The sequence below is a fragment of the Hibiscus syriacus genome, unplaced genomic scaffold (assembly GCF_006381635.1).
Source record: "Hibiscus syriacus cultivar Baekdansim isolate YM2019G1 unplaced genomic scaffold, ASM638163v2 tig00008145_pilon, whole genome shotgun sequence".
Lineage (NCBI taxonomy): Eukaryota > Viridiplantae > Streptophyta > Magnoliopsida > Malvales > Malvaceae > Hibiscus > Hibiscus syriacus.
This window is the reverse complement of record NW_024062153.1, coordinates 1,775,842-1,803,654: the sequence shown is the minus strand read 5'-3', so window position 1 is coordinate 1,803,654 and position 27,813 is coordinate 1,775,842. Positions and strand designations below refer to the sequence as shown.

Genomic DNA, 27,813 nt, shown 5'->3' with positions numbered 1-27,813 from the left:
TTAACATATCAGAATGTTTGGCCAAAAAACAGATGGGGCTGTTGGGCTCATGCGCAGCAGCCACTTTTACTAGGTGTTTGCATCTCCTGATTGTGAACAATAATCCTGGTTCCCTTAAGAAGAGCAGCATTGCTATTGGGATCTAACTCATCATTAGCAGTGAGTGCTTTCTTGCTGATTATTCGATATATCTGTGTTAGAACCGTGAAAAATGCCGTCTCAACATTAGTTGATTCTAGTGCCGATGTCTCCGTGAAGAACAGGCTCTCCCTTTGAGCAAACTCTTGTGCATCTTCAGTTGGTACTGCTCTCAGGTTCGCCAAGTCACACTTGTTCCCAATAAGCATGATCACGATGTTCGTATCAGCATGTCTCCTCAATTCTTCCAGCCACCTTGCCATGTTGTCGAACGATTGCCGCTTCGTCATGTCGTAAACTAACATTGCTCCTACTGCTCCTCGATAGTATGCACTCGTCACAGCCCTGTACCTGATTTGTCATTGGAACCGTAAGCTACAAGAGATGTATCATGCACTCAAGGCACTGATTTTCAAGCAAAACTGATATATATATATAGATCAAGAGATGCACAGCCAGATTAAGATAAGATTCAAGCAAGCATGCATGCAAACAGGTAAAGGTGTATAACATCCATGCAAGGAAAAATATGCCTACCAATACATGATACATTCATCCCATGTGCTTGTGCCAAAACACATACATAAGAACAGCATATTGGTATAACGGTGGTAGGCAAGTGACCAAAACTGTTTTCATTAATTGAACTGGATAGGGAACAAAATATCCGGCACAGATGTTGAGTTGCTTCGTCTGAACTTTTGACACTTCCCAATGGGTTTTCGACGTGGATGAAAAAGTGCTTGAGGGTATGAAGGAAGAAAACAGATAGCTCATAGCTATAGAAAATAAATGATGTACACATATTTTAGTAAAGACTTTCTAGATGCAAACCAAAATTTCATGTTTCCATCACAATTCAAGTATCATTTCATGGTCTTTTCACCTAGGGGTGAGTGGGGTGATTGTCCGATAATTTCAAAGTACTATATATTTTAGATATTTTCTTTGTATTTTCTATTGAAAATCTATTTTCATTTTCTCTGAAATTTTATTAGTGCACCATTGACATAAAATCTTGTATCTTTCCATCAAGTATATCTTTTATCTGCAAGAAACTTCATAAAAGGATTACTCTAATCATATCTTCTAACCGGCGCATTACCGGAGGAAAATGAACTATACATCGAAACTACAGTTTACAACTGAAACAAGATAACATTTGAAAAAAAAAAGATCATGACCACGGTAAAGACGAAAAAGAGTACACCTGAAGCAGAATAAGGGTGACGAAGATAGTATTCTGGCTAGAAACTGATAATGCAAATAAACAGAAAGAGCATGTACCCTATGTTGCTAGGATTTGGGTACGTGTTTTAGACACGAATACATCTACAGGTATCTAATTCATCAATTTAATTAAACTCAAGATTCGGGATTTCGCACAAATAAATTCGTGAGGAATCGTTTTGTATATATTAAAAAAAAAAGACCCAGATTGAAAAGAAATGAAAATTCGTGAGGATTTGGGTACCTGATCCTGTTCTTGAGATTTTCTACTCTATTTCTCTATTTCCATCAAATATAGCAACTATGCAAGCTCGCTCAAGAAAAGAAATGAAAATTTGAGGGGGCAAGCCTCGTACCTTTCTTGGCCAGCAGTATCCCAAATTTGGGATTTAACCGTCTTGTTATCAATGACTAGGGTTTTTGTCTGGAATTCAACACCAATCGTGGCTTTTGAATCCACATTGAATTCGTTCCTGGCGAAACGAGCCAGCAGCTGAGATTTCCCCACTGCTGAATCCCCAATCAATACCACTTTGAATACGTAATCGATCTTTTGATTATAATCTCCATATAAGTTTGACATTGTGAGATGAATCCACCGCTCAGAACCCACAAATTTCACCCGATCGTCGAACACAGAGATCAAACTTTAGATCTATCGCGTGGATCTGGCGTAATACACAGGAGAATTAAACCTCACATGGCATAATTACAGATCAAACTACGAACGTCGAAAAGGTACGATGGGGGATGAGGGATGCGAATCGGCAATTAGGGTTAGGGTTACAGTAACGGTTGTTAGAATTTTAACTGAAAAAAAACTAGGCGTGGCGCATGCACGTCCAATTTTAGTGCCGTCATTTGTATTTATTGTAAGCTTTATCCATCTTTTTCAATATCTGTAAACATCTACTCTATACTATAAGGGTGCGTTTGGTTCACTGAATGTAAAATTATCAATGGGAATAAAATATTACCAGAGAATATGATTACTGAGAATGTTGTATTTTGTGTTTGGTTGATTTAGCAGGAATATAAGATTACCGTGTTTGGTTAAAGGAATAAAAATTTATTAAAATGTATATATATGACCAAATTGTCCTTATTATATATTTGTTTTTTAACAAATTGGAAAATATTTATATATTTTTTAAAAAAATTTAAATTCATAAAATTTATATAATTTTTTTACAAAATTAAAAATATAAAAAGGTTTAATGAAAGGGTAAAATTTTATTTTAACCCCTGAACTTCATATAAAATTGTAATTATAGATTTTTTTGTAAATCTAAAATAGTTTAAGGATAAATTTGTAATTTAACCTTCGTATAATTTTTATTATTCAATGACAGAATAAAGATATTTTTTAACGAAAAAAAATTTTAAGGGCATTTTAGTCCAAAACGCTGGTAATCCAATAATACCTAAGGAAAGGGAGGTAATGACATTCCCAGTAATATACCCAAAAAAATCCACTATTGGTAATGTAAGATTACCGGGAATGATATTTCCGGCCAACCAAACTGGGGAATGTGGATTCCATTCCCATAGGAATCTCACATTCCCCCAACCAAACACACCCTAAGAGTGTGTTTGGTTCACGTAATCTAAGATTACCAGTGGGAATAAAAGATTATCAGGGAATAGGATTACTGGGAATGTTGTATTTTGTGTTTGGTTGATTTAACAAGAATATAAGATTATCGTGTTTGGTTAAAGGAATAAAAGATTATTGGAATGTATATTTTACCAAATTGTCCTTATTATATATTTGTATAATATTACAAGTTGTAAAATATTTATATATTTTCTTTAAAAAATTAAATTCATAATATTTATATAATTTTTTTTACAAAATTAAAAATATAAAAAAGGTTTAATGAAAGGGTAAAATTTTATTTTAACCCCTGAACTTCATATAAATTTTAATTATAGATTTTTTTTGTAAATCTAAAATAATTTAAGGATAAATTTGTAATTTAACCTTCGTATAATTTTTATTATTCAATGACAGAAGAATGATATTTTTGAAAACAAATAAAAATTTAAGGGCATTTTAGTCCAAAAAGCCAGTAATGTTACAATACCTAAGGGAAGGGAGGTAATGACATTCTCGGTAATATACCCCAAAAAATTCACTATTGGTAATAAAACATTACTGGAAATGTAAGGGGCGTTTGGATGGGGGAGTGTGGGATTCTCCCGGAAATGGAATCAACATTCCCCCGTTTGGTTTGGTCGGGAATGTCATTCCCGATAATATTTTATTACCAATAGTGGATTTTTTGGGGTATATTACCAGGAATGTCATTACCTCCATTCCCTTAGGTATTGTAACATTACCGACTTTTTGGACTAAAATGCCCTTAAATTTTTATTTTTTTTTCAAAAATATCCTTCTTCTGTCATTGAATAATAAAAATTATATGAAGGTTAAATTACAAATTTATCCTTAAATTATTTTAGATTTACAAAAAAGTCTATAATTAAAATTTTATATGAAGTTCAGGGGTTAAAATAAAATTTTACCCTTTCATTAAACCTTTTTTATTTTTTTTATTTTGTAAAAAAATTATATAAATATTATGAATTTAAATTTTTAAAGAAAATATATAAATATTTTATAACTTGTAATATTATACAAATATATAATAAGGACAATTTGATCAAATATACATTTCAATAATATTTTATTCCTTTAACCAAACACGGTAATCTTACATTCCTGCTAAATCAACTAAACACAAAATACAACATTCCCAGTAATCCTATTCTCTTATAATCTTTTATTCCCATTGGTAATCTTATATTCTGTGAACCAAACACACCCTTTTAGTTACTATATCTTTCTATAATATTTGAATTTATTCATGGATTGTCTGCAAAACTTAAAGTAGAATTATTGGAATATGAATTAAATAAAATTATTGGTTAGTTATTTGAATTTGCCCAACCCAAAGCACCTGGACTGGGACTGGTGGTGGCAGACAGACTAGTGATTCAACAACCATGATATCTGGTATATGCAGGAACCTGCTTCTTCCAATACCTGTTTAAACGAAAGGGCATCTCTAAGTTATGGCAGACTTAATATACAATTAAGGAAAAACGTTACAGAAAATATTAATATTTTTTTAATAATTTCGGTAAATAGCTACCTAAAATATTATCTTTTTCTACCAGAAATGTTAATTTTAGGTGTTACCTAAAATGTTATTTTTTTTACCGGAAATTAGATAGCGAAATTTACATTTCTGGTAAAAAAAATAATGTTTTAGATAGCGTTTTACCGGAAATGTTAAAAAAATATTAACATTTTTGATAAGACATATCTTTAGTCGTATATTAAGGCTATTATACAACAGAACTAGCCAACGAAAGGCTAGGTTTTGGATCAATACGATTAACAAAATAAAAAATAAATAGTGAAGAAAATTCGGACTCCATAATGGATATATGTTAGGCCAGGTTAAATCGGATACGATTTATGTTAGGTCAATTTAATGGTTTTATTTGAATCAAGTCGGATTTGGGTCAAATCAATTCGGGTCATTCTCATATTGATTTGAAATCAAATTCAGTTCAAGTTTGAGTCAGACTAATTTCAGTTTAGATCGATATCAATTTAGCTCAAAACGGTTCGAGTTTAAATCAATTAAATATCAGGTTCGGATGGACTTCAGGTTGGATCTTCGTTCAGATCGGGTCACATCATTGAAAGATATAATTCAGATCGGATCTTACCTGGTTTGGATAAATTTCAGGTCAGATATTTTTTAATAAATTATTTTTCGCCTTTCATGAATGTCGAATTGTAATTTGTAATTGTATAAGATTGGAAGTATAAAAAATGAATGGAGAAGAAAAGTAAAAGAAAATACTCTTATATAAATAGCCAGTGAATATACAAATTTCAAGTTGTGTTTAACTATTGAATCAAATGGGTATTTATACCGAGAATTTTAAGTAAATAAAATAATCAATTTCTAAATAAATAATAATAATAAATATAAAATCTTTAAAATAAAAATCATAAATTTAAAAATAAAAGTTTATCACGAAAGATAAATATAATTATTTAAATCTTGTGGTTCTAATTGAATTTTGATTCATTTGGATAACATTCTTTCAAGTATTTATCTTAAGAATAATTTTCACATTAACTTTAAGATAATGTTGGATCGTCTTCTAAAAGAAGCTGATTGTACTACCGAAATCTTCTACGTTGGACTCAAATAATGTTGTGCCCATGACTCTTGCCACGACTCTTAAAAAAGTTCAAATTTTGCCTTTAACTATTGGTTCTAGGTTGATTAATTCAAATGAAATTTCTACATAAAAACAAGCTCAAATGGAACAAATCAGTAACATCTAAGTGAAAAATGAGGAGTAAATAATGTCCAAAGTATGCAAAATTCTACACTTATCAGAGTGGTCAGCGTACTAAATTACCCGATGGATTGTTTTGATATACAATTCTGATTATATCGATAAACAACTTTTTTTTTACCAAGAATGAATATGAATATACATGATTCCCTACAAATCAATAAGAAAACAAATATCATGATTGTTTTTGTGCGAGCATCAAAACGATCGAAAAAAGTATGAGAAAACGCACCAAAGTTATAAGGATCATGCCACAAGAAAACGTGTGACACAAGAGCGTAGAAAAACGTGTTATAAAAAAATAAATTCTTATTCAAAATTAAAAAAACTCAAAAAATAAACAAAAGACATAACATGAAAAAATAAGATAACTATTCATTATTGACGATCGACAACTAACATTAAAATTAAAATTGACATTAGTTAAACAAAACTAAAATGAGAGAAAAAGATGATATCAAAATATTAAGAGAAAATTAGATTAAATAAATGAAGATACGACACTTCCTAATAAATTGCTTATTACTCTACTCATGAATAGTGTTGAATAATTTTTAACATATATTTGTATATAAAATATTTCTTTCTTTCACGTCATATGAATAGTTTAGTGGACATAAATTTATAAAAATCAATAATTTATTATCAAAATAAATTATAATTTAGTTTATTTGGTCGGTTGACCAAACTATTCATTTTTATTTTTTTTCATATTTTTTAAGTTATGGGTCTTAAGTCCACCAATAGTACTCACTTCAGTTCAAATGTAGGAATACCTATCTAGAAGTTTCGCAATTCAATTATGTAGGATGGAATCATCAAAGATTGGACCTTTTCGAACTCTGTTTGTAACTCATTATAAGTTCATAAACAAAGAGAATATGTGTACGAACGAGATATCCGTCAATAAGAAGAATGAAAATGATTGAATAGAGGAACTCATGAACATTTGACGATCTCAAATGTGTTGATATCAATGGTGACTCATTATTTCAATAAATCATTTCTTCGGACAGAAGAAAATTATGTAGACACTTACTCAAAATCTCATTTATCAGATTCTATTGTGGAAGATAATTTTTTTTTCTAAAAAATCCACCATGATATATGTCGGAACTGTCTTTCGGTTGGGCCCCGAAATTGGGCTTCGACTTGGAAAATATGGATTTGAGTCGTCACCGATCATTTATTTTAAAAATAAAACGGATTGATCAGATACCTTATTTCTTACCTGATCTGTGTCTTACAAAAAATGTGTCGGATTCGGGAGTCGGTTACAGTCAAGGAAGAGTTAGCACCATTGAACTGCCATTTCGGTACTACATAATTTCCAGTTGTTTTAAATTAAGAAAATTGTAATTTAAACTAAAAGGTAAAATAACATTCTGAAACTTACCCCTGATTGATTGAAAATGTACCCTTTAAAAGTCAGAAGACGTGTTAGATAAAAAAGGAAAATAAATAATAAAGAAAGAAAAATGAATGAAATAAAAAATAATAAATAAATAAATAAAATAGAAAATCAAAAAAAGGAAAAAAATAGATTAATGATAATATGCCAACCCTAGGCTCATGTCTTGAGAGTGTGAGATACTGAGTACCTAAACATTGACCAATTTACATGTCCCTCTCAATTAATTAATGGGCGGTGGACTCTTGCTTTCTAAAACCATGAGCTAGCCAAGTCTCAACAAAATATATAATAAAATATAGCAAGTAAAAAATAGATATAATAATAATAATAATAATAGAAAACAAAACAAAACATATATATATATATATCAAAGTAGAAACGAAATAGTATAATAGGAAAAAATGTATATATATAAATACATAAAATGAAATATAAAAATATATGATACTAATAAAATATATATATATATAAATAATAATAATAATAATAAAGGATTAATTTGAAAAAAGATAAAATTTAGAGGCCAAGTTAAAAAGATTTTGGGGTGGAATCGGAACAAATGGGGTCAGAATGGAAGATTGAAAACGAGAGGGACTAGAATGAGATTAAACCCATCTTCGTTCAGAAACACGCGGATCCCCTAGGGGATCAGCTCGGGTTGGGTCATGCTTTGCGAGTCGATCCATGGGCACACTATAAATGCCAAAAATTCTTTTAATCCTTCATTTCTCTCCCTCACGCATGAAAGCAACCCCCCATTCTCTCTTTTTTCTCTCTATTGTTCTTCACAAATGAAGAACATGAACCAAGCTTTCCAGAATCCAGCCGTTGGTCACCGTGTGCCGCCTCGCCACCGCCTTTGAACGGCGCCAGCCGCCGTTTATCGGCGGTAAAAAAATATTTTTATTTTTTAAAACTTTCGAAAACTCTTTTAATCTAGCTCCCAAAAATCAAAACGATGTTCATAAAAAGTGCCTCGGGGGCTAGATCTATAAGATAAAATCTCGGCTGAGCCCCTCCATTCATCGGAAAAAACGCTTCTTTTGGGTTCTATTCGAACCAAAATGGTGACAAAAGTAAATATCACCCACATGCAAGTCAACCAAACGAAAATATGTAAGGTTTTTTTACCTTTGTGCTTTCGAAATTTTGCAGGAAATTACTTGGATTTCGTCCTAAAATTGCTCGTAAGTTTCTGTTTTTATTTCGTATCAAAATCCCCCCTTTAAAAATGGTATGGATTACACTTATTTATATTCTAATATTTGTTATTTTTAGATTACAACTTTGATTCCTACTTGAACTAAAACTCTTATATTTTTTTCTTGGTTGGTTGTGAATGAGTCTCCTTGACTCACGTTTGTTGAAGGCTGAGAAAACCGGCGGTGAACCCGGCTGCTGGAGCAACGGCGTTGAACGGGATGTTGGGCGTACTTGCGGCGTTGGATTTAAGTTTTGCTAGGGTTCTGAAAACCCTAGCTTGCTGCGTGTTTGGGGTCTGGGTGGCACACGTGGGCTGCTGAGCGTTTTTAGGGCCCTGTAAAAACGGAATAAGTGTAAATATATATTATATAATATAGTTTGTAATTATATAATATAATAATATTAATCAGACGATATTTGGTGTCTTCATCTGCCCCTCTTTATCCTTTTTCGTGGAACAAAAAATAGGGAAAAGATAAAATGACACAAATACCGTTCGGTGGAGTTGAAAATTGACTCGAATATTAATTAAGAATAACTCCCTATCGAATTGAGTTACGGATAGCTCCTCCGTCACAAAGTCGAGTTCATCTTGAAATGACATGGAATTGAAATTTGAATGTGGCTTCTTATTGCCAAATTGTGGTCAACTTCGGTCTTCTTCTCGGTTTAAAGACCTTGGTTTAAAAATTTGGATGGAAAATAATTCTTTGACTTCACCAAGTGGTTGATAGGCATTCAAGCTGAATGAGATCGAACTCGAAAGGTCTACGTTGACAAATAGCTTTTCTCGACTTAAGATATGCTGCAAATGATGTGCCTTTGAGCTGAGCGAAACTGAACTCGAAGGTTTGGTGTTTCAAGAGAAACATTTTCAAAGGTTTTTTTTCCAAGAGAAACAATTTCAAAGGTTTTCTTTTTGTGTTCCAAGAAAAACGATTTCAAAGGTTTTTTTGTGTTTCAAGAGAAAACGATTTCAAAGGTTTTTTTTAAGAGAAATTGTCTCCAAGGAGGCAAAATTTTGTTTCAAAAAGAAACTGTCTCAAGGGAGACGAAATTAGTTTAACATATTCAAAGATTTTGTTTCAAGAGAATCTGTCTTGAGAGAGGCAAAATTTGTTTCAAGGGAAATTGTCTCAAGAGAGACGAAAACAAAATTTGTTTCAAGAGAAACTGTCTCAAGAGAGACAAAACTTCCAAAAGAAACTGTCTCAAGGGAGACAAAATTTGTTTCAAGGGAAACTGTTTTCAAAGTTTATGTTTCAAGAGAAACTGTCTCAAGGGAGACAAAATTTGTTTCAAGGGAAACTATCTCAAGAGAGCCAAAATTCATTTCAAGGGAAATGTTTTCAATGTTTATGTTTCAAGAGAAACTGTCTCAAGGGAGGCAAAATTTGTTTCAAGGGAAACTATCTCAAGAGAGAAAAAATTCATTTCAAGGGAAATGTTTTCGATGAAATGTTTTCGATGTTTATGTTTCAAGAGAAACTGTCTCAAGGGAGACAAAATTTTTTGTTTCGAGGGAAACTATCTCAAGCGAGATAAAATCTTGTTTTAAGAAAAACAATCTTGAGGGAAATAAATCCTATTTCAAGTAAAACAGTCTCAAGTGAGACAAGATCTGTTTTAAGAAAAACAATCTTGAGGGAAATAAATCCTCTTTCAAGTAAAACAGTCTCAAGTGAGACAAGGTCTGTTTTAAGAATAACAATCTCAAGTGAGATAAATCATCTGCATTAAATGAGATTGTCTCAAGCGAGACAAAATTTATATCGGAAATGTTGAATCTGAGGATGATTGTTCCGTCTTGATGAGGATGTCTTGTTGTCTTTTGATCTCAACTTCTCCTAAAAGATCTATAAAATGCATATGGATGTAACTATCCTGATGATGGATGTTTGGTGTATGCCAAGATGAAATTTATTTGCTATTGAATTTGTTCTCTAAAGAGAAAAAAAATCAAGATCTTTATTACACATGATGATGAATGCAAAGATGCAAATTCCATGTGTAATGTATGTATGTGTTGATGTATATGCGAAATATGTTAGGGTTTGGAGAGAAATTTCAATCTCTGGTTGTCAGTCTCGATGACTCTTGATTCTAAAATCTTAAATTTATTATTCTTGATCTTGGATATGCTTAAATCCAATGTACAAAATATTGATCTATGAATGGAATAATTGCGTGAGCAGTTTTCATTCTATCTCTGACTCATTTTGTCTTCATTTCCACCAGGGTGTACTCTTACAAACCTCAACCTAAGATAATTTATTTTCCTTGCTCCAACAAATTATGCCCCAAATATCTGGCTTCTCCTGCCCCCAGTTTCAATCTTGAGCTTCGGAGAGATATTCGTTGATTTCCAAGACATGCTTCCAGAGAACTCATCTTGTTTGAAAATGCTTTTTTCTTTGAATTTTCAAAATTTTGAAAAATATAAAAAGGAGTTTTGAAAAATATTGCCTCCTTCTAGGTTTCACAATTGAAGCAAATCATAAAACCGGAGTTCATTGGATATCAAAAGAATCAAATGCTCTTTTAATCTTTGATAGCTGCAAACCTTCGACAAATATCAAGATCAAAAAGTTGGTTTAGAGGTGGGTTATTAAAGTTTGTTTCATCAATTCGATCATCGCGAAAACCATGGCATGCCCCTCTTTCTTGATTTGGCATTTTGATCGGAGGCGAACAAAATGAAACAACTAGCAAAATCAATGGCTAGACCTTTCAGAATTCATAACACTTATGTTTCAGTTCTCTGAAATCTTCTATTTGTTCAAGTTTTGTAAGCTCCTCTAACAAAGGTAGTGCAGAAATATCAGTCTAAAAATGAGATTCCTGAGTGCTCGTGTGTATTTGACTATAACAGGTGTTCCTTAACTCCCTTAGTCCATTTTTACCAAAACTCATTATTTAAATTTGCCATTGTCTGGCTAGCTGGATCCATAAAGCCGGGGCGTTTTAACCAATTGCTCTAGAGGGACAATTCAAGCTTTATTGTACAGTATAATCACCTTTATCAGGCTAACTGAATATTATCCATAAAGCCGGGGCGTTTAACCAATTACTCTAGAGGGACAACTCAAGCTTTATTGTATATAAATAATTTTATAATGTGGGTATACGAGTCCAATTTCTTAAGTTTGTTAAGAAGAACCTGTTATAGTCTAGGTGTTTTTGAAGGTCAGAAAATCTCATCGTTAGAGTTCAATTCCCAAGAAACTGACTTAAACTAGATTCACCTACTTGACCATTCCATCTGAGAAGATCATGATCATAACTGAACGTCTTAAACAAAAGTATAAATTAGTTTTGCAATCTTATGTGCTAGTTGCCCCATTCTGTTCGCTCCTAACATATACCGAATACCAAACCTTTGATGGACTCTTCATGAGAAGAGAAAACTAGCTCGGTCCCAATAAGAGAAGAGTGTGTAGTCTGATATATCTTTTAAATTAGGACAAGGGTTCTTTGTTTTGTAGGGTTTAATCTTGTCATTTGCAAAAGATTTACAACCTCAATTATTAAACAACTTTTAATTAAGGTGATATTGAAGGAATTCAAGATTAAAATTTGTTCATTTCCTCAGAATGAAGCATTTTATTTAAAATGTTTAAACGTCAAGTGACTTTTGAACATAAGAAGCACAAAAGAAAAACAATTTCAAACAAGATGAGAACACAACAAAACTCCTGATGGATGCCCCAATCAACTCGATCAGAATGCCTCATTACTCATTGAAAGTCAATGCCCCTGAATCGATCAGATCTTGGACCTTACGTTTCAATGCCCCACAGTTTTCAGTGGTGTGCCCTGAGCTCCTGATATGACAACTGCATATGGTGTTAATGTCATGGCCTTCAGGATATGGGGCCTCTCTTGGTTTGGATTGAACTGGAGTCACAAGATTCTTCTCAACTAGCGTTGGGAGCAATTCCTCATATGTCACTGGGATTGGACTGATGCGAGTCTTTTTATGGAAGAAATTATGAGGTCTAATCCCCAGATTAGTCATGTAAGATTCCCTTTCATTCCTTGGTTCTCTCTGAGTCCGTTTAGAAGTACCGGATGATACAGCTGCAGTGGTTGAGATCGTAACACCTTTGTTAACGTTGTAGGTGTTGACATTATTGATCTCTCGCTCTTTGTTCTTCATGGGAGACCTCTCACTGGAGTCGCTTCCCTCAAATTTTCCTTGTTTTATAGCTAGCTCGATCATCTCACCAACCATAACTAGATCTGAGAAAGTTCCCGATGTAATTGCCACCAAGTTCCCGAAGTAAGGCATCTTCAAGGTATGTACAAACAACTTCCTGGTTTCCTTTTCATCCAAAGGTGGATGAACTTGCACAGCCAAATCCCTCCATCGCTGTGTGTATTGTCGGAAACTTTCATTGTACTTTTTCTCCAGGCTTTGTAGCATAACCCGGTTTGGTCTCCTATCGTTAATATGCTTGTATTGCTCCAAGAAAGACTTGGCTAAGTCTTTCCATGTCTTAATATGAGTTCGGCTGAGTTGGTTGTACCACCGAATAGCTGAACCGGATAGACTCTCCTGGAAACAGTGGATCAGGAGTTGGTCATTTCCCCCATATATCGTCATCTTCCGACAGAACATATTGATGTAGGCTGAGGGACAGTTGTTCCCATCGAACTTCTCGAACTCCGGGACCTTAAATTTTGGTGGAAGCACCAAATATAGAACTAGGCTCAACTCCATTACGTCCAATCCAAAATAATCATGGTCTCCTTGGACCATCTTCATATGATCTTTCAGCATCCTGATCTTCTCTGCCATCTTTTTCGCTTTGTCCTCTTCATCGAAATCCGGGATATTGTTATCATCCGGATGGTTGCCAGGACAGGTTGTGGAAGTTTGCCCCTTCGCAGCAGATGACGTTTTTCCTTTGGTAGCAGAAGAGGTTTCTTACGGTCCGGGCATGATCCCGGGTGAAATAACCACCTGCAGGGTCGGTGATATGGTTACCCCCTCAGACGCACCTACTTCGGGTGCACTTGCTTGTTGTTGTAAACCAGACAACTTAGCCACGATTTGCTCGACTAAAGACTCCTGACTTCTCGCGATGGAATCCATGGTACTCTTATTGTTCTGAGCCATTTTAACTTCTAGCTCTTTCTGCAATTTTGCCATATTTTCTTCGATTTGAATGATTCTGGCCTCCATTTGCCTCTTTTTCAAGCGAGTGTTATGTGGATGAGGTGTGTCTAACACTTGAGGTGGTGTATCCAGTATTTTTTCCCTTTTATTGAAGCATTCTTCCGTTAGTTAATGTGAATGCAAAGAAAATAATAAAATGTAAAATATGTCTAAATGCCTGATGTATGAAATGTCCAAAGCATTGATCCAAAAAATGTGTCTGTTATTATGAATAATCCTTATTGGGGACAAAAATGTTTTATCTTTTAAGAGACAAAAAATATCATGATAGCTTCTGACAGTTGACTAGTCTTCTGCCTTCGTCTGTCACTAGTTGAATAACCTGTCGAACCGCTCCGGCTTCTCTTGATGAACCGTGCAAATGTTGAGTTGCTTTTTGTACGAGCCCAAGAAGTCTCGAATGATTGTATCTCGGGCATTTATCTTTTGTTGAGCATGAATACGTCATTAGAGCCCTCAATCGATAGGAACTATGTGAAGTTCATTTGTATGTTTCTTGAATTCGTCAGCAATGGTCTCCAGTTTCAGCTATCCATTATTATCTTTGAAGGGACTCCCCAGATCATTGACCTTCATCTTGCCCCTGCAACCTCTTCCAGTCAGTTCTTCCAAGATAAACCTTCATTGTGTTTGATGTAGACCCGATTCATTCTGAGTCCTTTATAACGCAGCAGAGTGATATACTCTTCAATTGTGGGTGTCACGTCTTTTGAATTGGATGTGACGCATAGTCGCCTTGTAGATTGTCCTCTGTATTTTCATCTCTTGTATTACAACCCCTTTGTCCATTAGTTCAAATTATTTTGTGTGTAACAAATACCTTTTTAGGGATCAATGACCTCTTGTTATGATGCAAATGCTAGGAAAATAAATACAAAGGTAAACAGTTAGTACAATAAAAATAAATAAATAAATATAAAATAACGAAAGGGAAAAAAAAAGAAACATGGTTAGGGTAAAAATGTCATAGGTTTTGGAATATGGTTTCGGGGTAGGCTCTAATCCTCCATAGTCCCGCGGTTTAGGTTCTAAAAAAAGGTACCCGAGTTCTCCTTGCCGGTGCCCCCTTGGGCTTACCAGACCCTTAGTCCTAAACCCATCACATGCTTGTGTGGACTAAGTTAAACTCGAGAGGACACATTCCCTTATGTCTATGCGGAGAATAAATTCACACGAAGACATAAGGTATATGAATCCCGAAGGCTACTTGCTAGGCATATGCGATGAATAAATTCACACGAATGCGTCGCTTTCGCCCCCACATAAAACAGGTTCGGAGCTCGGGTTTAGAGCCTTAGATGAAAAATCTTTAAGGGCTGAAACCATTAAAAAACGGTCAGTACAACTATTTATTTGAAAAATAATCAAAGTAAGCAATAAGGAACGAAATGTTACCTTAAAATTTAAACTTACCTTTTCATTAAAAAGACAACTGAAAATTACCTTAGCCTGACTCACTTACTTGTGTCCCCAGCGGAGTCGCCAAGCTGTCGAAACCGTCTTTCGGTTGGGCCCCGGAATTGGGCTTCGACTTGGAAAATATGGATTGGATTCGCCACCGATAATTTATTTGAAAAATAAAATGGGTTGATCGGATACCTTATTTCTTACATGATCTGCGTCTTACAAAAAAGGTGTCGGATTCGGGAGTCAGTTACAGTCAAGGAAGGGTTAACACCCTTAAACTGCCATTTCGGTACTACATAATTTCCAGTTGTCTTAAATTAAGAAAATTTTAATTTAAACTAAAAGGTAAAATAACGATATGAAATTTACCCCTGATTGATTGAAAATATACTCTTTAAAAGACAGAATACGTGTTAGATAAAAAAGGAAAATAAATAATGAAGAAAGAAAAATGAATGAAATAAAATAAATAAATAAAATAGAAAATCAAAAAAAGAAAAAAATTAATAGATTAATGATAATGTGCCAACCCTAGGCTCATGTCTCGAGAGTGTGAGATACTGAGTACCTAAACATTGACCAATTTACATGTCCCTCTCAATTAATTAATGGGCGGTGGACTCTTACTTTCTAAAACCATGAGCTAGCCAAGTCTCAACAAAATATATAATAAAATATAGCAAGCAAAAAATAGATATAATAATAATAATAATAATAGAAAACAAAACAACACAAAACATATATATATATCAAAGTAGAAACAAAATAGTAGAATAGAAAAAAAATGTATATATATAAATACATAAAATGAAATATAAAAATATATGATACTAATAAAATATATATAAATAATAATAATAATAATAAAGGATTAATTTGAAAAAAATATAAAATTTAGAGGCCAAGTTAAAAAGATTTTGGGGTGGAATCGGAACAAATGTGGTCAGAATGGAAGATTAAAAACAAGAGGGACCAGAATGAGATTAAACCCATCTTCGTTCAGAAACACGCGGATCCCCTAGGGGATCCGCTCGGGTCTGGTCATGCTTTGCGGGTCGATACACGAGCACACTATAAATGCCAAAAATTCTTTTAATCCTTCATTTCTCTCCCTCACGCATGAAAGCAACCCTCCCATTCTCTCTTTTTTCTCTCCATTGTTCTTCACAAATGAAGAACAATGACCAAGCTTTCCAGAATCCGGCCGTTGGTCACCGTGTGCCGCCTCGCCGCCGCCTTTGAACGGCGCCGGCCACCGTTCATCGACGGTAAAAAAATTATTTTTATTTTTTTAAAACTTTTGAAAACTCTTTTAATCTAGCTCCCAAAAATCAAAACGATGTTTATAAAAAGTGCCTCGGGGGCTAGATATATGAGATAAAATCTCGACCGAGCCCCTCCATTCATCGACAAAAACGCTTCTTTTGGGTTCTATTCAAACCAAAATGGTGACAAAAATAAATATTACCCACATGCAAGTCAACCAAACGAAAATAGGTAAGGTTTTCTTACCTTTGTGCTTTCGAAATTTTACAGGAAATTACTTGGATTTTGTTAGTTTTTGGCAAAAATTGGCCAAATCCCACATTGGAAATGAACAAAGGATGGAAAAATTCTTAGCCTATAAATAGAACATTTCCCTTTGTTTAAATGTATGTCAATCACCAAAATACAAGTGGTGTACTAGAAAGCTATTAGCTATACTAGTAGAGAATTTAAAGGGAAATTCTCTTGGGGTGTACTTTAGCTTTTGGGCATGTGTGAGAGTTAAATATTTTGTAGTGTGGTTGTAATAATTTTCCACATAGTAAATATTTTTTCTCTTGGTTGTCTTTTGACAACGCTTGTGGTTTTTCTCCATTTGGGAGTTTTCCACGTTAAATTATTGTGTTTTCTCTCTTTTATTTTTCAAGTATTTTTGTTAATGTTGCGATCTAAAGGGATTGTTGGATTACAAGGGGTTTATTTTCCCAACAGATTTCGCCCTAAAATTGCTCGTAAGTTTATGTTTTTATTTCGTATCAAAATCCCCCCTTTACAAATGGTATGGATTACACTTATTTATAATATAATATTTGTTATTTTTAGATTACAACTTTGATTCCTACTTGAACTAAAACTTTTATATTTGTTGCTTGGTTGGTTGTGAATGAGTCTCCTTGACTCACGTTTGTTGAAGGCCGAGAAAACCGGCGGTGAACCCGGCTGCTGGAGCAACGGCGTTGAACGGGATGTTGGGCGTACTTGCGGCGTAGGATGTAAGTTTTGCTAGGGTTTTGAAAACCCTAGCTTGCTGCGTGTTTGGGGTCTGGGTGGCACACGTGGGCTGCTGAGCATTTTTAAGGCCCTGTAAAACCGGAATAAGTGTAAATGTATATTATATAATATAGTTTGTAATTATATAATATAATAATATTAATCGGACGGTATTAGGTGTCTTCAATATATATGATCCATGCATAATATCATGGAAATTGAATAAATTTTTGATTGCTACTAGTATCGGCAGTAGGTCTAAAAAAGTATCTAAAAATATCAAATTCAGATATTTGTACTCTTATCTCCCTTCTAATTTTTCCCCTCTTCTTTATGTAAAATTAAAATTAGATTTAGAATTTTAAAAAATGTCATTTTGTTCAACTTAATTGTTGACGTTATTAATGTAAGAATCAAAATATCTGAAACGAGAATTAGAAGTTAGAACAATCAATTTAGTAGCCGATCATTTTAGGATAAACTACATTATGATCATTGAATTTTTAGGGTTTTTACTTTGATCACTAAATGTTTTAAAATTACACTACAACCACTAAAATTTTAATTTATTTTTATTACAATCACTGTTATTACCTATTATGAAGAAAAGTTGATATATCACGCTAAAAATTCTAAGCTTTCAAATTAGTCGAGGAATCATATTCATTGTCATCGTTCAACCACCATAACCAACTTAATTTGATCATCGTTCATAGTCACAACTCTTAGTGGTAACAAACAATAAAATAAAAACAAGTAAAAGAGTAAAAATATAAGAAAATGAAAACTATTCATCTTGACCGTGACAAGTTTCTGATGAACAGAATGGTCGTTGGTCGATCACAAAGGTTGGAAGGATTTGTTTGACCAAAATATTAGCATAATTCAATTTCAAGCTGATATGATGATTGAAATGGTTAATCGAGAAATTTTAGCTTTTAGTTTATGTTGGGATTTGATAAATTTGAATTGAATAAAAAAAAGAGCAGTTTGATCACATTTTTTGACTGATAAAACCATCAAACGATGACAAAACAACTACGAAATGAGGAGTGCCAATGGCCAATTTGAAGGAATACAAGTTAAGTTTTTTTTTGGAAACTAAATAAAATAAATAAATTTTAACATGAAGCATCATCTTATCTCAACGGTAATGACCGTAATGAAAGCAAATTAAATGTTAACGATTTTAATGTATGTTTTAAAAATTCAATAATCAAAATAAAAGAAGTCTAAAAATTCAGTGACCATCAGTGTAGTTTAACCTGTTTTCATTGCTTTCCATACCGGACAAAATTTTCCTTGAATCCACCAGCCTCAGCCTACAATACCGCCCAATTTTCATTTTGAAAATTTTGCAAAAAATCACTTGTTTCCCACACGCCAAAGCTTCCCCCCACCTATCAGGATTCACCATTATTTGTTGAGAGCAAAGCTCTCATTTCTCTCAAGCTAATCCATTCCTCAATCTCTTATCTTTCATAGTTGGAATCCATAAGCAATGGCACAATCAAGAGATAGACTCGTTAGAACAGTTGATATAGCTCAAGTCTTCTCTCGAACACGATCTGGGACTTTGGGCATCTTCTCAGATGAATCAAGGGAGCTGTTAGTCTCCCCTGTTCCACAACGTGGTTCAATGGGTGTCGGTGGAGGGCGCCGCAGGGACAGCAGTTTTGGCACCCCGAGATCCGGTATTAGAGAGGGAAGGAGTTTTTACCGATCTCCGGCCATGGGAAGAGAGAATACTCCGCTCATAGGCCGTGCAATGGGTCGAGGGACGGGCAGTATGTTACCGTCTTGGTATCCAAGAGCTCCTCTCAATGATTTTACTGCTGTTCTGAGGGTAATGCTCGCTTTTACTTACAATTTTTTTCTTCTTGTTTTGTGATCACTTCAGGAAAAACTCTTTGTTTGGCTTGTTTAGCTGCTCTAGTTTAGTTTCGCCGATGATAAAATATTGAAATAATGACCATTCAACTGCTGATTACTTTCCTGGTTTTGGTTTTATTTCCATTTGGATGTAATCTTGATGCATGATTTTAGGGTAGGTGACAAACTTACAAAATTTAGGAATAAAACAGATCATTAATAGGAAATATATTCAATTGTATAAGAATTTAAATTTTGAAGAAACAATTGCTTCCTCCAGCACCCTTGGTCCATCCCTAAATGTAACATTTTGATCATTATCTCAAGACAATTAATTTTTAAGACTGCCTATTTTGGTTAGCCTCAATTCATTCGCAGTATATATATTTTTTATGAATTAACGGAAGATTCTGCATAGCATTTAAGAGTTTAAGCAGGAGGAAAGTTCGATCTTGGTTCTTCCTCTTTGATTTTCCTATCTTTTCTAAGCAGGAATTAAAATGAATTCTCTGTTTTCTTCGACAGAACATTTGTTCCATCAATGATCATAAACGGGTTAATTAACTCTTTTCTGTTTCTTTTTATTAAAATCATCGGCTACCGTATGGGACTCTTAAGGACGGAGGCATGACTTTATGTCAAGGGGTGAACATAGAAGAAAAATGTATAAAATTTTAAGGATAAAAACATATTATAAATAAAAATATATAAAAATATATAAAATTATATAAAAAATTGAATTTTTTTTTGGGGAAATTGAATTTGATTATGGTAATGGTAATAGTCATTCAAACTTTCTAATGACAAATGGGTGGGGGGTTTTCTAAGGCTTGTTTGAGCATGGTAATTGAATTTGATGAGGATTGAATCAGGCCATTGAAAGGAGGAGAGCTCATACAGGAGGAAGAGAAGGCGTGGCAATTGAGACCCCAATAATACCTGAGGATGTTAATTCAAACGTATCATCAGGTTTCTCAACTCCAGCTTCAACAGCCAGATTGAAGAAGCCATGCTCTCCATCAGTCCATAATGTGTCAAATATTTTGCTTAGTGTCACAAACATGGATACTGAGGAATCAGAGCTTCTTACACCTCAAAAGAAACTCTTGAACTCCATTGACACTGTAGGCAAAGCTGTCATGGAGGAACTACAGAAATTGAAGAGGACCCCCGGTGCCAAGAAAGCAGAAAGGCAAAACAAAGTCCGCACATTGATGTCAATCCGCTGATCTCTACCGCATTGTGACATTGGAAAGATAGAATCAGTGAGAATAACTACAAGGCTAGAGATTTGCAAACCACCTTGCAGTGGACCGGCTAAGGCTGGCTGGCTGGCTTATCATCCTCTGATGATATGTTTACACTCTTCAAACATAGTCTATTACCAGATAGCATAGACGATTTCAATCTTTCATTTTCTTTAATGGGTTGCCTTTGCTAGATTAGTATGCACAATTGTAAGCTTCATTATCTTTTAAGTTAATAAGAAGTTCTATACTACATTCTTCACATATAATCAAGGATGGACCGAGCAACAGTCGCCCCTCTTGAAAATAGTTTCCATGAATCCTTGTTGAAGGCTATGGTGTAAGACTGATAAACAATCTTGTTTCTTTTCTCCATTCTGCTTTTGACATTGTTTATTACGAAACAAAATTGTTGCCATCTTGGCTGTTTTATTTTTTATGAATAAGATGGCAGGACTCTCATAAAACATTTTATTTTGTTGGGAGGGTCAGGATTAGGGGTGCACAAAAAATCCGAATATCCGATTTTGCGAAAAAAATATCCGAAACCGGATTTGGGAAAAACGGGTTTTTTTTAACCGGATCGGATTTTTTTAAACCGGTTATTTTAACCGGTTTGGAGAAAAAAACCTAGACCGGTTTTTTTCCCGGATAAAAAACCAGTTTGAAAAAAACCGGTTAAAAAACCGGTTTTTATCCGAAAAAAAAACCGGTCTGGGTTTAAAAAACTAGCCGTTAATATAGCCGTTGGGGGGGTTTTGTGACCGTTTTTGACCGTTTTTTTCTTTAAAAAATTACCATTTTACCACCCTAAACATGTATAAATAGGTTGGGGATGTATTTGGTTGATTACAAATTTATCAAATCTTATTACACAACACTTAAACATCTCTCAAATCTTACTTTTGTAATTTTTTGTTCATCATGAGTAACACAGCTGAATCTTCCGTCGGGGGAAACCTTGAAGTCGTGAGAGTGATCGAATACACTCGAAACAAAGACATTTGGGATCACTACGATTTATGTGAGATGTCAAATGGCTCGAGGAGGGCGCGTTGTAAACTTTGTCTAAAGTTTCTTGCATCGGAAGGAAACACAACGTTGAAGAACCATTTGACAAAATCATGCAAGGCACTTCGCTCAAGATCGGATCCTAGTCAATCGAATCTTACACCGCAAGGTAGTGTTTTTGTTTACGACAATGAAAAATTACGAGAAGCGTTTACAAAGTTCGTGATTACAAAAGCATTGCCGTTCGACCACTTTGATGATGAAGATTTCACGATAACAATTCAACAACTAATGCAACCACGTTATACTCAAGTAAGTCGTACTACCCTTAGAAGAGATGCTATAAAAATGTGGCGTACGGCGAGGGAAAAAATGATTTTAGGATTCCAAGAACACCGTTATGGTGTGTCGCTTACATGTGACGTTTGGAGTTCCCCTCATAATACCGGAAATTCTTTTTTAGCCGTTACGTCACATTGGTTAGATCAAGATAATTGGCAAATGATGAAAAGAACAATCGCGTTTGAATTATTCGGTGAGCCGCATACCGGTGCTAATTTATTTACACTTTTAAAAAGGGTAATTTGTCTTTATAAATTAGAAAATAAAGTTTTTTCTATATCCTTTGATAATGCATCGAATAATACAAACGCGGTTCCAAGATTGAAAATATTACTTTCACCGATTTTAGACGGTGCGTTTTTCATACCCGTTGCGTTGCACACATAATTAATTTATCCGTGCAAGCCGATTTGGAGGTTATTGAGCCGATTAGATTAGAATTTAAAACAATGATAAAATCGGTTCTTTGTAACAACAACAAAAGACTAAATGATTATAAACGATTTTGTAAGTCCGTTAATAAAAAAAGCTTTGATTGTCCAACTCGTTGGAACTCAACTTGGATGATGATGCATACTGCCTTAAGGCAAAGGGAAACATTGCAAACATTTCACGATCGGCTTTTCGAGAGGGGTCATGTCCCAAACATTTATCCGGATTCGAGTTGGGAAACTATAGCCAAAATAACTGATTTGCTTGAGGTTTTTAAAAATGCAACAACTTTTTTATCCGGTGTTTATTACCCTACTAGCCCGTTGGTTCTTAATCAAATATTTTTGTTGGCTACCCGACTAAATGACTTTGAATTTGAAACCGAAGTTTTTCAAGAAATTGGCTTTGCAATGAAGGAAAAACTTTTAAAATATTTTAAGGAGATTCCCCCCATTTTTACTTGTGCCGCCGCTTTAAACCCAACGTTAAATGTTGGTGGGGTTGAAACACTAATTGAACAAATTGCGTTTGCTTTTAATCTAACCGATGATGAACCCAACTTTGTCCAAAACCAAATAAATTATTTTAACAAATGTTTTCGAGACATGTTTGCAATTTATTTAACTAAATACGGATCAAGTAGTGTAATACACGATCAAATGAGAATGAATGCGGAATCATCTAGTAGACGTCCAAGTAACATAAATTTGAATCTTTTTAACACTCTTGTAAATTCCCAATCCAAACGATCACGTACTACCACCCCAAGTAGCGAGTTGGGAAATTATATGTCATGCGATTTTCTATCAAAAATGACATTTGAAGAGTTTGAAAGTTTGGATATTTTGGCTTGGTGGAAAGAAAAGGAAGCACAATTTCCGATTCTAGCCGCCATGGCCCGTGATTTACTAACCGTCCAAGCTTCTACGGTAGCTTCGGAATCCGCTTTTTCTGTTAGTGGCAAGGTTATATCGCAACGGAGATCAAGACTAAGTCCCGAGTCGGTGGAAGTATGCATTTGTTTAAAGGATTATTTGGATGGAGCGGCTCGTAAGCAACATATCAACACCCTAGAAGATGCAATTGATGCCGATTTGGAAGCAAACTTACACATTGAAGAAGTCGAACTTGGAATATCCCCTCCAAACGAAGAAGGCGAAGATGATGAAGAAGAGATGGCAATGTAGTTTATTTTATAACTTTATTTCAATTATCGTAAACTTTGTTTCAATTATCGAACTTGAAGTTTTTAAGTATTTGAATTTATCGAACTTGGAAGTTTTTAAGTATTTGAATTTATCAAACTTGGAAGTATTTAAGTATTTCAATTATGTTGAGTTAATTAAGTATTTCAATTAAGTATTTGAATTTATCGAACTTGAGGTTTGATGCTTTCTCTTTGATTCTCTCTTGATTCTAGTTGCTTGATGTTTCTTGTCTTTGATCAATGGCTTCTAAGCTTGCTTAAATACACCTTGAATCACTTCTGAACGTTAGTGATAATTAATGAAGATAATATAGCCGTTTAAGTGTGAAAACATTTAATAAAAATGCTTGGAGCGTGGGGGAATCGGTACCCTCTCATAGGGAATCGGTACCCTCTCATAGGGAATCGGTTCCCTAAGTGTAAAATTCAAATATTTCGACCGTTGAATAGGGGGGAATCGGTACCCCCTATGGGGGAATCGGTTCCCTCCGAGCATTCTGGAAATCTCGGAGCCAAACCATTCAGTGAGGAATCGGTTCCCTATGAGCAATCTGGAATATTAAAATCGGTTTTTTTATAACCGGTTTTTTAAAAAAACCGGTTTTTTTAAAACCGAAACCGGTACACCGGTTAGGATATCCGGCCCTCCAAACCGGTTAAAAACCGAACCGGTTATTTTATAAACCGATTTTTTTTCTATGAAAAAAAAACCGGATCGGATAAAAACCGATCCGGATCGGATTGAAATCCGACAAATGTTCATCTCTAGACTCAGGATTAAAATCTTCAATTATAGTGATAAAGTCTCTCACTAGGATAATGAACTATCAATCATAAATTAAATATTAGAAAATATTATTTTAATATTTATCATATTTATATTCTAATAATAATTATATAAATTGAGATATAATTCCATCATATATGTCCACATTATTATTTATTTATTTAAGAATAACTAAAATATAATACTTTTTATTTAAGAATAACTAAAATATAATTCTTTTTATTTAATCATATTTTTAATAAAATACAGATAAGAAAAAATATTTCTTAAGGCGACAGTTCTAAAAAGCACTTATTCTCTTAGATTTTACCCCGTTTGCCAATGCTTGTAGTCGAAAGTGATTTTAAGCAATATTACTAAACGAAGCCTCTTTACTAACATTTTAAAGCAATTAATCAAATCTCAAATTATAAATTACAGCGTGCGTCGCTGTTGAGTCGCAAAACCTTACAGTTCTAACAGTCAAATTGCGTCAATTGCAACATATGTCCCTGAACTATTATCCTCATTTCAAATTAGTCCTTAAACTTTTTAACATTTCAATTTTATACTCAAACTATGACTCTCATTCTAAATTAGTCCTCAAACTTTTAAACATTCCAATTGCATCCCCAACTATGAATCTCATTCTAAATTGGTCCCTAAACTTTTAGATCTTCCAACTCTGTCCCCAAATCATCCAAATATGTAGTCCATTTCAACAATAGTTTAACCTAAATTTTATTTTTTCAACCATATGATAAAATAACTTGGCACAATAATTTTATTAACAAGAGATGTGATTAGTATATACATATAATTTAGGATAAAAATGAAATATTCAAAAAATTTAGAGCGAAGATCACAACTTGGGATGAAAATGAAATGTTCAAAAGTTTGAAGTCATGGTTTAAGGATGAAAATGAAATGTTTGAAAGTATAGGAACCAATTTAAACGGAAGGTCATAGATAGTGGACACATGATACAATTAACTCATGCAAATTTTATAGGTTAAAACAAGAAATGGAATGAGTTGACGTGAGTAAAGGAAACAAAGGTAAATGACAATAAAATCTTAATTTTAGAGTCAAAGAAACACACACAGTCAATAAAAACTCTACACAATAAAAGTCAATGCAGAAAAGGTAAGTTCTGGGATCATTATGAAATGAGAATACGAGCTCAGGACTCAAAAGTATAATTAATCCCAAAACCTAACTTAGTTCCTACACCTCTACTTGCAGCTCTCAAGCGGAGCACCGCACAAGCACCGGTTGTGAAAAAACGTGGAGTAATCGAAACTCTACAACCGCCCTCTAACTGGAATCTTCCCGCACAACCTATTGTAACTCACATTCAAAAACTGCAAATCCAGCTCCGTCAACCGTTCCGGAATACTTCCCGTAATCTTGTTATGATTCAGATCCAGCCTCGCCAAGCTCTTGGGAAACTGCAATTTCGACAGGTCAAACTGGAACATATTCCTCGAAAGATCGATATCGAACGTCGTTTTGTTCTTTCCAAACAGCACCGAAGGATCACCTTGAAGCATGTTCCTCGACAAGTCGATGATGTTGAAGTCCATGTTGGCTAAAGACGCAGGGATTGTACCCGAAAGTTTATTGTGAGACAAGATGAACAAGTACAGGCTCCTGCTGGGAAAGCTACCGAAAGATTCTGGTATCGAACCAGTTAACTTGTTTCTGTCCAAATGTAAAGAATCGAGATTTGGGAGTGTGGAAACGGAGCTCGGGATGGAACCCGTGAGGTTGTTAAATGAAAGGTTGAGGTAAGTTAAGTTCTTGAGTTGGGGAATAAACTCTGGGATTGGACCAGACAGGTTGGTCCAGCTCACCCAAAGGGTTTTGAGGTTCTTAAGCTTGGTAACGGTGGATGGTATGGTTCCGTTGAGGTTGGGGAGGTGTCGGAAAAGGAGGGTTTCGAGGTACGGAAGGTCGCCGACTTCGGCCGGGATTTGGCCCGTGAGTTTGTTGTCGGTGAACATGGTGAGGGAAATGACACGGTGGGTATCGGGATGGCATTCGAGGCAGTACCAGTCGCAACAGGCGGTTTTGGGGTCCCATGAGGCCAAGAGATAAGGGTTGCCCAAGGCTTTTTTGATCTTGAGGAGGACCTTCTTATCTTGGGGGTTGCACCGCCCTGACAGAGCCGGTGAAATGAAGGTGGAGAAGAAGAGCAAGCAGAGGAGAACTGGTAGGATTTTCATTTTTTTTTGGGTTGTTTGCTTGCTTAGTGATTGTGCTCAAACTTTTCTGATTTATAGAGGCTAGAGATGATTAATATCTATGTACTGGATTAAATGATTTGAATTATATGGTAAAAAGTGATTGATTAGTATTTAAGTGATTGATTAATATTTAGCAAAGTCAGAATATTGGGTTTCTTTTTTCTATTTATAAGAATTCATTAGGGAGATAAAACTTCAGGTTTTTTAGGGTAACCTATATCAATAGTCCTCAAACTTTTAGGGTGCATTTTGATCATCAAATTTTAAAACTTGCAATACAATCATTGAACTTTTAATTTGTTTTCATTTCTGTCCATTCCATTGTCTTCGTTAGTTTTTTGCTAACCTAGTACTTAACTACCGTTAGCTCCCCTTCTTCTTCTCTAAACTAAAACCATACAATGTAGTTCACAATTCAATTGAAATCTCAATTTCTTCAATCCATAACTGATTTTTTCTTAAACCCATTTATCGAATCAATTGAAATATTATGTTTTCACCGTTCTCCTTTGTTTTCACGCAAAACCCAAATGATCACCGGTAAGCCTGCAAATCCTTTATTCAGGCAAGACTTGAGCACCCATTTGTTTGTAAAACTTAATGGCATTTATATTCCAATCCAAAACCACCCATTCAACTTTCTCCTACCTCATTTTCATTGACGACAATAACATTTTCCTAAACCCTTTCCTCCGATAGAATTCCCTAACGAACAAATCATGTATATAAAACCTTGGTTTCCCTAGAAATGTTGAGTAGTTCAAGAAGGAAAAAAACAAAATGAACCCAGCGATCTTAACATGATCATTTCCATAATGAACCGAAAAGACATCTTTTTTAGGGCCGTCTAAGGGGAGGTCAAAATAGAAAGTTTTCTCTATAGGGGTGAAAGAGGGGGCAGAGGAAGGGAGTGGAGGAATACGAGAAGACGAAAGTTTGAGAAGGAAACCTGTGAAGGACTAGAAAAGAGGGGAGATGAAAATGGTGGAAGAGAGAAAGGATTCTGTGGCGGTGAAGAGGTGAGTCAACTTTTCAAAGACGACCATTTGGTGGATTAGTTTGTGGATGAAAGAGACTTCTAAAGAGGTGGCTAGGCGGATCCTGGTGAACATGGGTGGCCTATCGAGGTTGTTTCCGCCATGATTAGGGCCGAGACATCGAAAGTTATGGCAGTGGAGTTGCGACGGCCATTAGATTCAAAGGTATTTGTAAGTGACAAGACAAGTGAAAGTTTTGAGAGGTCTCTAGAGAGTGTGATGTGGGGAATGGAGGGTGGAGCAGTGGGTTTTGTGGTGAAAATGTAATTTTAGTATTTAGTAGTGTGTCATAGAGGAGAAAAGAATGAAGAATAAGAAAAGTGTTGACGAGAGGTTAACTGTCATGTCAACAAAAAATTAACGGAGGTAACGATAGATAAAAAATGAAAACGAACTAAAAGTTTAATGTATGCATTGTAAGTTTTAAAAGT

The 27,813-nt window shown here is 34.6% G+C and overlaps 3 protein-coding genes and 1 pseudogene across 4 annotated transcripts; 1 reads left to right on the top strand and 3 right to left on the bottom strand.

Annotated features, from left to right (window-relative positions):
• Nucleotides 1-18: 18 nt before the first annotated feature.
• On the bottom strand, nt 19-2,122 carry LOC120202034 (ras-related protein RABA4d-like). Its single transcript, XM_039202520.1, has 2 exons — nt 1,725-2,122; nt 19-489 (listed from the first exon to the last, which is right to left on the bottom strand). The coding sequence occupies exons 1-2, from the start codon at nt 1,949-1,951 to the stop codon at nt 48-50; spliced, it is 669 nt and encodes a 222-aa protein (XP_039058451.1). The 5' UTR covers nt 1,952-2,122; the 3' UTR covers nt 19-47.
• On the bottom strand, nt 727-26,334 carry LOC120202031 (polygalacturonase inhibitor 1-like). 2 transcript variants are annotated; one of them, XR_005523698.1, is made up of 3 exons: nt 25,310-26,334; nt 2,010-2,016; nt 727-738 (listed from the first exon to the last, which is right to left on the bottom strand). XR_005523698.1 is itself a non-coding variant. In XM_039202517.1 (1 exon), the coding sequence occupies exon 1, from the start codon at nt 26,322-26,324 to the stop codon at nt 25,401-25,403; it is 924 nt and encodes a 307-aa protein (XP_039058448.1). In that variant the 5' UTR covers nt 26,325-26,334; the 3' UTR covers nt 25,156-25,400. The 2 variants fall into 2 exon arrangements, 1 of the variants encoding a protein (XP_039058448.1); XM_039202517.1 differs by lacking the exons at nt 727-738; nt 2,010-2,016 and having other exon boundaries at nt 25,156-26,334.
• LOC120202033 (protein GIGAS CELL1-like) lies at nt 18,634-20,534 on the top strand. The gene is made up of 2 exons (XM_039202519.1): nt 18,634-19,065; nt 19,964-20,534. Exons 1-2 carry the CDS (start codon nt 18,721-18,723, stop codon nt 20,318-20,320), a joined length of 702 nt encoding a protein of 233 aa, XP_039058450.1. The 5' UTR covers nt 18,634-18,720; the 3' UTR covers nt 20,321-20,534.
• Nucleotides 26,335-26,860: 526 nt separating the features above from the next.
• LOC120202003 lies at nt 26,861-27,457 on the bottom strand (annotated as a pseudogene).
• Between the last annotated feature and the right edge of the window lie 356 nt (nt 27,458-27,813).